The sequence below is a fragment of the Lissotriton helveticus genome, chromosome 1_1 (assembly GCF_964261635.1).
Source record: "Lissotriton helveticus chromosome 1_1, aLisHel1.1, whole genome shotgun sequence".
In the NCBI taxonomy this organism is placed as follows: Eukaryota; Metazoa; Chordata; class Amphibia; order Caudata; family Salamandridae; genus Lissotriton; species Lissotriton helveticus.
This window is the reverse complement of record NC_136057.1, coordinates 1,705,797,984-1,705,809,074: the sequence shown is the minus strand read 5'-3', so window position 1 is coordinate 1,705,809,074 and position 11,091 is coordinate 1,705,797,984. Positions and strand designations below refer to the sequence as shown.

Here is an 11,091-nt window from a genome sequence, read left to right as displayed (position 1 = left end):
GGGTTTGGCGGTGGAGCAGCAGGGCAGACCCGGAACTGTACCACCAAACTCGTAATCAGGCCCTTAGTCTTTAATGAAGCCATTTTCATTGCATACCATAAGGAGCTAAAGTTTCCTCAAAACTTTTCTTGTATTTGGGCACCAAAGTTTTTTGACATTGAAAGATTTCAACACCTTTTCGGCATTAGTCACATTTGGTGAACACTGATGACTTATCGATGTTGAGATTAGTGGAGTTTTTGGGGGTTAAAGTTGATCACCTTTTGAAAGACGTTTTTTGGGGGATTCTCCAGGTCACCGTTTTTGACATTATGAGTCTATATATTTTTTTCTTGTGGCAGAAGCCACAGATTGCTGAGCTTGCATTGAAACTGCTTGCTACAATATGGCCGCAGTGTTGTTGCAAAACAAAAATGTGTATTATATTTTCCTCAATAGCCCTTCTTTTAGGGTTTTTGCTCCATTGATTCTTTTCCTACAGTTAGAATAATTTTAAGAACAGACATCTTTGTGCTACAACCTGGAACTCCTGGTGCTGTTTCCTCTTCTCGTTCCACTATTCATTGGCTCAGTGTTGATTCAGCTTCTTCAATGTCAAATGTTTTGTTAGCAGTGCAGAAACCCATTCCCTGCGGTGCAGGTACTGAAAGCACACTTGTCCCCTGAGCACAGGTTCTGCAGGGGACAAGTGAATACATGGTCCTTATTCATGACACAGTAAACACTTGTATAAAAATATTTTTGGGACAACATATGATTAGATGGTGTTACAGCTCGCATTTTGAACAGAATTGTCTCACTTTAATAAAAATACTTTCTGAGGTGACGGTGTGGGTCTCAATTTGTTGACCTCCCATGTAGACATCAGAAGGTGTTTGTGTGTTTAAATGGAGTTTACCAATTGACACAGAGACACTGTGGCTTCCCCTTCCATGAGGTCCTATTAGAGTCCAATCACGGTAAGATTCCCTCATGCCTTTTGCCTTCAATGGACCACCTCTTCACTTTTTTTCAAGTGTGCAGTGAAACAGCATGTTTTGAAGTGAGCATTTTCACAGGTGTTATGTAAGAGAAGTTTCTTCAAATGTTATTACTACATGTATTTCAGTCTTGTTTGAGAGGAGGCAGAAGACTAAAAATGTTATATGATAGGTCCTTCCATGTCGGACATTTTTCTACATGAGCAACCACCTTCATAGTCTGAGCCAACATTGGTTAGCGTAGTAGGAGTTTAGGTTCTGAAAAGAGATCTTCAATTCGGTCCTTATGAATTATGCTGTCGCGTTTTGGGCATGTGTTTCGAATGGAAACATTTTGACCACAACAGGACTACTGAGGAAACAGACCCATAGTGGCCAATTGTTTTTTTTTTTTTTTTCCAGTAGGAAATAGGTTTGTTGTTCACCTTCGGTAACTGTATACGGTTTTTGGCAGATCCATAGTTGAAGCATTTTTCCATATATTCTGGGAGCAATTTCAAAAATATCTCTATCAAGAATTTCCCTATATTGGAACTCGTGGAGACAAGTGGAGTTTTTTGTTCCCCCCAACAAGGTGCAAACCCTGATGATGAAGCATGCTACACAGGGTGGGTGAGGGTTTTGCGTCCTTAAAATAGTAACGCCGTAGACTTCTCAGTCTCTTTGTGGAATGTCATACATTGTAATGTTGAGTATCGTAGTGAGAGGAGTATGTATGGCAGACCATCTATTATAAAATCCCTCTCAATTCCTCCTTGTTGATTTGTACCCGGTTCCGACACTACCATATAAAAAATTTGTTTTTTGTGACATGTTATGATAAAAATCTTGAATGCGTAATCAAGAGAGAGAGAGAGAGAGGACCAGGTAGCTAGTCCTTATCCCCGGGGTTATATATGATTTAATCAAAAGGAGACTATTACCAGGTAGCTAGTTAAGTAGTAGATAAAAATCTTGGCACAAAAATACTAAGATTACAACTGGGGGGGGAAGCTTCGGAAAGGGGGTAGGGTTAGAAACGTAGGCAAATAAAGTCAGAGCTAGGCAATAGTTTTAAAAAAAGTATGGAAGTCTCTTTTGTAAAATAAGTTATGTTTTAAATATATATAATGAAAAAATGGAGAAGGATAAAAGTAGTAAATCTTAAAGGGATAAATTATGCAAGCCATATGGGCGTGTGACCCCATACAATATGTAAATATAATACTTAAGAATTAACATATTACTCACAAGCGTATTTAGTGAAAAATTTGTAGATGCAGCAACACTGTCATCTACCTTTCAAAAAAAGAGGAAAATCCGAGAGTATAAAATGGAATTTCCTAAAAGTAATGAATGCGATAGAGGAAACATTAATCGGAAACACAGGTCTGTGACATTCATCTCACCAAAATGAATATGCCTAAATTAATTTAAGAGTAATTAATGCACCCAAGTTGCCACATGAAACCATGATTTTCTCTTCCGGTTTATCAAGCTCTTGGTTGCGAAGCACACCACAAAATATGCCGAGTGCAAATCTCCCCGCAAACATAGATTCTGAAATTTCAGGACTATCTATAACCAGCCTGGAAGACCCTTAGAGAAACAAAAACAAAATGTCGTACCTATTGCCTACAACTTGTTTACACCACAAACCAATATTAGGGTTCAGAAGATTTGCACAGGTCATAGACAGTGGTTTTTGTTCCCTTTTTCTTCGGTGTTGAGCTAACCTCCAGTTCACTGGAGCGTTTTCTGTGTTTCAATCCCAGTAGTCTACAAGCTTCTGAATTTAATGGCAGAAGATACAATCTGAAGATGGCTGCCTTATTACCAGGCATTGTATGCTTCCCATCCGCGTCAGGAGTCGTATTCACTCTGACAATTGTGACAAAATAACCTTCCAAAAACTTGCATTTAGAAACAGAGGATGCTTTTCTGAGCCCAGCCACAATGTGTAAATCTAGCCTTGGTTCACGCCACAAAAGAACTCATTCAGACTCTGCATATTATAACCTTGTAAACCTGGGCTACTTCGCGATACTTCCGTTAAATCGATCGAAGGTCAGCAATGCATCACCCCTCCACCCCGGGACAAATCAATGAGTCTGCAATGCATGATTAAGGCACATGTGAAGTGCTAGTGGTAAGGCGGTTCCTCCTCGTTAGTGGTAAAGGCTGGCATGGACTCCCAAAATATTACAGCAGCCTAGAGCCGCTGGTGAGACTGCCAATGCTTACTGTGAGCTCTGTGGTTGGGTTTGTTCACTGTAGAGTGGCTGCAACTTCCTCACGTTACTGTTGTGGTGCCAGCCAGGGGCACGCATCTTTTCTATTCCGACACTTACCCCAACACCAGGAGGGCAGCGCACCAGCGGCAAGGGATACATGTGTTCTTCTCCCTCACCACAAGTGCGGCTGAGGTCAGTGCAAGTGCCTGGCCCATTCTATTACACAAGCAACAAGGATGTGACAGCAATCTGGGGTCCACAACTCTCCTGCTCCATCACACTTGCACCACAGGTGTGGTGGCAGTCAGGGGCACAGTGGATCCACACTCGTAGTCCATGTCCACCAAGGTTTGCATGTGCGTGCTCAGACTGCTCAGGGAGGTACCAGTCCCCGTCTGTCGATCTCGCAGACTCTGGAGGTAGCTCTAGAGGAAGAAGCAAAGAGTACAAGACACTTTAAAAAGAGGTGCAGTTTAACAAACTGTGACTTAAAACAAGGCTGCCCCTATGAAGCAGTCCTTTAACTCCTGCATTTCAAGTTTACTTTGGCTATCTCACTGTTCATCACTGCCCTGTGTCTCCTTTCCTCTGTCTTTTCTGAAGAGACCCCATCAGCATCCTACATGTTTTAGGTCTTGCCTACCTACAGCTTTTAGATATCTGTTTGCAAAAGACCTCTTTTAGACCATATCAAAAACTTACAGCCAGCCCCTTGCTTACCATTTTTGGAATTCTTGTCACTCATCTGCTTGCTTCTTATTTGAAGGCTTATCTTCCCCTTCTTGTGCTTGTCTCTCCCCAGGAGCGCAGCCTCTTTACCCTCCTTTTGATTGGATGAGTTGTATCCGTCCACTGCTCATGTTCAGGGAGCTACTTTTTTGTTTTTCTTTAAGCACTCAATAACAGAGCATGTGCGTCCTTGCTTTCTCCCTCGTGTGCTGCTCCCAAACTCAAATAATCTCCCCACATTCCACATATTCCTTCCACCTCCCCACAACTCCAGCTAGTCTGGTATTTCCACAGCCATTATTTTTTTTCCTCCCCTATGCCTCAAGCTCCTTCAATACTCCCCAACCCACTTTCCTTTGCTTCCAAATCCCTGTGTTAGCTTTCCCTGCCCACTCCATCCAGTAGCTCCTATGCTGCCCCCCACTCATGGATGCAACATTTCTGCAACTTTTTTATTGTGTTCATTTGTTGGGGCTCAGCAGTTGCTATTTGCTGACGGGCCATTCAGTTTTCTAAATTAAAAAGATAAAAAACGAATTACTTACCTTGGGTAATGCTCTTTCTGGTGGGCACTCTTCCTAACCGCAGATTCCTCACTTTTGAATATCTCCAGGGGCTAGACTGGATCCAGAGATTCTTCTCAGCACTTTCCCCGTGCCCAGGAGGTGGGGTCATGCAACTCAGCATCAGCTTTATCATGCCCCAGAAGTGACATCAGAGCCACGTATGAGCACCACTCCTACAAGCTGATATAAGTTTCTTTCTCGACTGCGCGGTGTCAGGCGTGAGCTTAACAAATGATCAGTTGTGGCAGTGTGCAGAGTCCTAGATTGGGATCTTTTTGAGATAGAAAATACAGCATTTCACAGATCGGAGAGATAGGAGGGGGAATATAGCACGTTAGTCCGCATGCATTTACAACGCATGCTGTTACGACGGGGTCATTACAACGACCGCGTTGTTACATTGCATACCTTTACAATTCAAGTCGGAATAACGACTTGCTGTAGGGGGGCGCTGGATGTTGGAATAGTATAATTTACTATTCCAACTACAGTCTATGCAACAGTAGGGAAGGTGTTGGATTTTAAATCCAACACCTTCTGCCCCCTAACGCAAGTCATTGTTCCGACTTGCGTTGTAAAGGTATGCGATGTAACAACGCAGTCGTTGTAATGACCGCATTGTAATGGCATGCGTTGTCTCGCATGCGTGGTAAACACGGTTTACCAGGAGGGGGTGAGGAATCTTAATTTAGACAGAGTATCCACCAGAAAGAGTGTTAAGAAAAGTAAGTAACTTGTTCTTCTGATGAAAGACAGTGTGCACCCCTTCCAGGTGAAGCTGCCAATCGTGATCTGCCGTTTTGCTGGCTGAGTTTGACCGCCCTGGTGTTCAAAACTCTGTCCACCTTCTTCACGATCAGGTGGATGCCCTGATGACTCAGTCAGTTCCAGAGGTACAGAGCCTCGTGGCACTGGGCCCAGGATCCCCTTGTGCCCTTCTTGTTGCAGTACCTCATGGCAGTGGTGTTTTCCGTGAGGAACAGAACCAGCCTCTTTTTAATCGATGGTAGAAAGGTATTCACTGTCAAGTGAAGGTCCCACTATCCCAACAGTCTGATGTGGAGGCAAAGTCCAGAGTCCTCTGATCTCCAACTGTCCCACGTAACCTCCCCAACCCAGCAATGACGTATCGGTCTCCACCGTCAGCTCTGAGAAGTGTAGGGATCGATTGCCACCACCACTGAAGATCTTATGCGGTTTCCTTCGAAACATGGATGGAATCTGACAGGTTCCCTTGGTGCTGAGCCCACAGACACTTCAAATCCCACTGCAGAGCCCTCGCGTGCCATCTGGCATAGTCCACAAGCAGGATACAAGAGGCCAAGAAGTCGCAAGAGCCACACTCACTAAGATCCAGGGCCAAGGCTAAAAATCAGGATCATAGCCCAAATGTCCTGGACTCTCTGAATGGAGCAATGGCTCGAAACTGCACCGTATCCACAACGACTCAGATGAATGGCATATGGTTTGAAGGAGTCAGATGTGACTTCAGCACGTTGGATAAGAACCCCAAACATGTTAAGAGGTCCATTTGGAGGTGGTCCACAACTGACTGCAGCAAGCCTGCCTTTAGCAGCCAATTGTCAAGGTACGGACGACTGGTATACCTGAGCTCTGACGGTGTGCTGCAACCACCGTCATCATTTTGATACACACCCAAGGGGCAATAGTGAGGCCGAAGGGGAACACAGAAAAATGAAAATGCTCTTGGCCCGCCTACAGGTAACGCCTGTGTGGCTGCAGAATGGAGATGGTCTTTTAGGTCTAGGGCCGAAAGAACTTGGGCCAACGTGAGCATCCTGAATTTGTCCTTTTTTGGGAAAAAATTGAGAGTGAAAAGTCCTCCCTCCTTCTCTGACACCAAGAAATAACAAGAGTAACAGCAAGTACCTATTTACGATGCCAGAACCCTCACTATGGGTCCTTTGTTCAAAACAACCTGGACTTTCTTTTGCAGAATGGACAAATGGAACCTTGAAAACTTGTCTGCTGTGGATGGGGTATGCAGTGGGTTATGAAAGGACCGGTAGTGAGTATATCTTTGTTAAATGAGTGGATTATCCATTTCTCTTTTAAGTGCTCCAGTGCAAACTCTGTCTTATCTTGAAATAGATACGTGCCGTCAGCTACAACACTTGGAGGTCAGCAGAGAAGCCCATGGATCTCATCCATGCATACCGCCAAAGCACCACGCTGATAACAACTGCGTAGCCTCAGTGGTGTCCAGGTCAGAACGGATCACATACTTTGCTGCATCCTGGCCCTCCTGGATAATCTGCACTAAATTGGTGCAAACCTCTTCAGGGATAGTCGGCAAAATCTGGCTGACCATATCCCACAATGCATGTTACTATCTTTCTAGGAAGCAGTTAGCATTGACAGAGCAGAGGGCTATGCTGGCAGAAGAAACACTAGTTTTCCGAATGCTTCAATACATTTAGATTTTACGTCAGAAGGTATTGTAGGAAATTCGATTGGATTGACCTCCGTGTGGAGGTTTGGACATATAGACTTTCAGGTGCAGACACTGGGTCAGGAAGTTACGGTCTTCTGGGGTCTGACTGTAGTTTCTGGCCACTTGCCTATTTACCAGTTTTGCTGAGGTGCCCATTAATATGGCAATGGACACTTAAATACACGGGGGAAGTGGCTTTGTAGATGCCATTCTGGGCTGCAGACCATCAGTTGGTGCATTGATCTTGACCTCAATGGATGGGAGCTGTAGGTCCAAAACTTCAAGCACACATCATCTCTAAGATATGTTGATTTTTGTGTCAGTCTGTGCTAAACACATTGTGGGGGGCTTGTGGGCGGTTTTGCAGTAGAGGCCGTGTTCTGTCTCAATCAGAATGAGGCTGGACTGGGAGTGGTATATGAAGCTGCTTTAGTCGAGGTCGAGTCAGGTTTGTTTAGGAGTCGTACATGATAATTCGGTCCTCCTCCGGTGTCAGGGCTAGCGTAGACACTGCAAAAACTGACCACTTTTCTTTTTCTTGGACTTACCTGAAGACTTTGAATGGTAAGAGGATCTGTTGTGAGAACAGCATCAAGAGCAGGAGCGGGTCCATGCCCTCAACTTCGAACGGGAGCCAGACTTGCGTGCCTTTTGCCGGTGTTAAGCAAAGTAGAGATTATCCTCACACTCCCAAATCACTTTGAAGGGTCATCCAAGTGCAGTCCTCACATGCCCTTGGATCTTGCAGTGACCTTAGACACCAGAGGTAGACCTCATGGGGATCCATCACAGACATCTACTTGTGACAGTCCCTATAAGGCTGTGGTTTCAGGTGGTGACATGTTCCCTTGCACACTGAAGAAGAATTTGAGAAAAAAAAGTTTGGGAGTGAGCCTCGGATCTGCATCCAAAGCCGCGGAAAGAAAATGACTTACGTCAGCACTTATGGATAGTGCTGATATGCAGCTCCAATGTCACTTCCGGGGTGAGACAAGGTTGATGCAGAGCTGCGCCAAGCCACCTGCGGGTGTGCAAGAGCAAAGCTGAGAAAAATATTCTGATCCAGTATGGCACCTGGGAGTATTCACACATGCGAGGATTTTGTGGTTAGAAGTATCCACAAGAATATTATTATTTTTATAGTACTGCTTTAAGTGGCAACCCCCATCTTGAAATGGTAAATAAAAAATATGTCAATCTGTAATGTGTGATGACCGATGCACGTGCATATGTGGTCATGCTTTCTTGGTGGGGGGGTTGCCGATGCTGTGCATCATTTTCAAAGCGCATTGACAAACCCAATAGGTCAGAAAGGTAAAACCTACGGGCTTTGCTAAGGCTTTTTTTATGTCTGTGTCTTTCATTGCACTTTTTGTTTGTCTCTCCTTAGATGCATGGCATTGATTCAGGCCTGCACGGCCTGCACTGCCTGCAGGGTCAGCGATTCCATTAGGTGAGGTAAGGCTAGGCTACTTTATTGTAATCCAATCACAAAAAGGGGTACACCAAGTCCGGAAACCTGGACTCGGTACCCAGAAAGGAAGGAAAAAGTTTCCCTGATCAGCACATGGGTGGTGGGGTGGCGGGCAGCCAATAGTACACTCTCCCTCAAAAAACTAAGACGCAAAATCAAAGAACTCCCATGCCTTGAGAAAACCAACTCCTGGTCTTCATCTTAACGCCCGGCCTAAGATGTAACTACAGAGAAAATAATTATTTTCTTTAATATGACCCTCACCCACTCTAATAGTGGCATGCTTCATCATCGGGTCCGCCCCAGCCCCTAAAACCTAGGGTGGGCTCAACCCACACTCCGGGAGCACTTGATAGATCCTACAGGGGGGGATTAAAGATTAAAAATACTTCCCTCTCACCAAGGTATCTCTTTATTAGTAGTGAAAGTGGGTATGGATTAAAAAGAAATGTATGGGGGGTACACTAGGATATCGTGGGCCTAAGACCCTCACATAAGCCTTTACAGGGGTCTCCAAACCGGTCCTGGAAGGCCGGATCCATGCCAGATTTTTGGGATATCCCCAATGAGATACATGTAGTTATTTTAAAAATCTGGCATGGATTTGGAAACCCCATGTTTCAACCTCTGCTGCCTTGCGATCTTTGCCCCCCCCCCCAGTTACCCCGGCCAGTCACTTCTTCCAGAATCCACCTTTTGTAGGACAGCACCCGGGAGGTAAGAAGTGTGGCGCCCCCGCCGCTGAATGCACTGAGAGGGAGGAGGGCCGCGTCTGTTCCCCGGTCAGACCTTGGCTGATGACGTCACAGCAGTGACTGGCTCACCTGAAGCACTCCCAGCTTAGCTCCGGCACGCTGGTGCCAAGGTGTGTGTGAAATGGAAGCACTAGGAATTAGGCTGAAGGGGTGGGGGATAAAAAAACACACACACATGCCGCATGTTAAAAAAACTGTAAAAACACTTTAAACTGGATCACTTGAGCCAAGTGATAGGCAAGCTACTGTTCGCATGCCCTTACTGCAGACAAGGGTGTGCGTCATGGGGCTGGGCCCGGCTTGCCCATGTCAAAAGCGGGCCCCAAGTCCTTCCCTGCCTCCGGTTCCCAACCTTTGTAGTGCCTCCTGCAAGTCCTCTCTCAGATCCATCCATCCTTTCCTTTCCTTTCCTTTCCTTCCCTTCCCTTCCTTCCCTTCCCTTCCCTTCCCTTCCTCCCTCCCTTGACCCCAGCCCCCACTTCTCCCAGGTCCTAGTCCCCGTTCCTGGCCGCTCCCGGGGGCCTCTCCTGCCCTCACTCACCGGCGCCAGTATATCCCCGGTGTATCTCTTCATCGGGTTCCCCTTTCGCCGGTAAGTCCCTTCCTGTGACGTGATGCTCTGCCGCTTCTTGGCCTCTTTCTGCCGGATACGCAGCAGCTGGAGCCGCTTCTGTCGTCGGCTGATGATTACTAGAAGGGGTAAAGAGCGGGAACAATTGTTAGTCATTGTAACCGGGCACAGTGAACACGTGACGTGTGAACTGTGAAAGAGCCCCACGAACGGCTGAGAGAGAAAGAGAGCGTGTGTGTGTGTGTGTGAGAGAGAGAGAGACTTGGGCACATTGAACCAATATGAACAGGCATGGATAACAGCTGTGAGTGGGTGAAACTCGTGAGTGCGGGCAGAGTGACCAGGCCTAACAGCAACTGTGAACAGGGGCGAGTGAGTACAAAGAACTTGTCTGCGTGGGCACACAGTGACAAGAAGTGAGCGGGCACAGTGACAAGAAGTGAGCGGGCACAGTGACAAGAAGTGAGCGGGCACAGGGAAAAGAAGTGAGCGGGCACAGTGACAAGAAGTGAGCGGGCACAGGGTAAAGAAGCAAGCGGGCACAGTGACAAGAAGTGAGCGAGCACAGTGACAAGAAGTGAGCGGGCACAGGGAAAAGAAGTGAGCGGGCACAGGGTAAAGAAGTGAGCGGGCACAGTGACAAGAAGTGAGCGGGCACAGTGACAAGAAGTGAGCGGGCACAGTGACAAGAAGTGAGCGGGCACAGTGACAAGAAGTGAGCGGGCACAGGGAAAAGAAGTGAGTGGGCACAGTGACAAGAAGTGAGCGGGCACAGTGACAAGAAGTGAGCGGGCACAGTGACAAGAAGTGAGCGGGCACAGGGAAAAGAAGTGAGCAGGTTGTTACAAAGAAGAGGCGTACAGGTAGATTATCAGGAGTCTTCTTTATTCAGTCTCAACACCATCACAGGTTCCAGTCAGCTGCAGCCAGCTGGGGGAGAAGGGCAGAGGGGTGGCGGGGTGTACCAAGTAGGATTACAAAACATCTCCTTACCAAGGGAAAGGGAAAATGGGAAGAGAGGAAAACAGGGGTGCAGGGCAGTACAATACTGCCTGAAGGTCATCAATGAACACAAAACCAAGGTCGGAGGAACCACAACATAACAAGGTCATAACATAAACATAGCATACCCAATGCAATCTCATTTGACACAGTAATCTTTTGTCCACCTGGGTGCAGATGTGGGCCTTAGTGACCTCCTCGGGCCACATTAGTCGTAGTGCAACCTTGCACCTCTGCTTGGGGGACAACCACTTCTCGATGGGGGACAATCCTGTCCATGCTCCATGTCTGTCCGTTGGCCAGCTGGACAACGTTTCTTCCCACCTTAGCTACCTTCTTGGGTTCA

At 46.4% G+C, this 11,091-nt stretch overlaps 1 protein-coding gene across 1 annotated transcript in view; it reads right to left on the bottom strand.

Annotated features, from left to right (window-relative positions):
* Nucleotides 1–779: 779 nt before the first annotated feature.
* The window catches only part of TMEM198 (transmembrane protein 198), an 85,624-nt gene continuing 75,312 nt past the window's right edge, over nt 780–11,091 (bottom strand). The window contains exons 4-5 of the mRNA XM_078689077.1: nt 9,714–9,862; nt 780–3,618 (exon numbers count right to left, since the gene is read on the bottom strand). Of these exons, the coding sequence (XP_078545203.1) occupies nt 3,469–3,618; nt 9,714–9,862 (299 nt within the window). The 3' untranslated portion in view covers nt 780–3,468. The remainder of the gene's footprint in view (nt 3,619–9,713; nt 9,863–11,091) is intronic.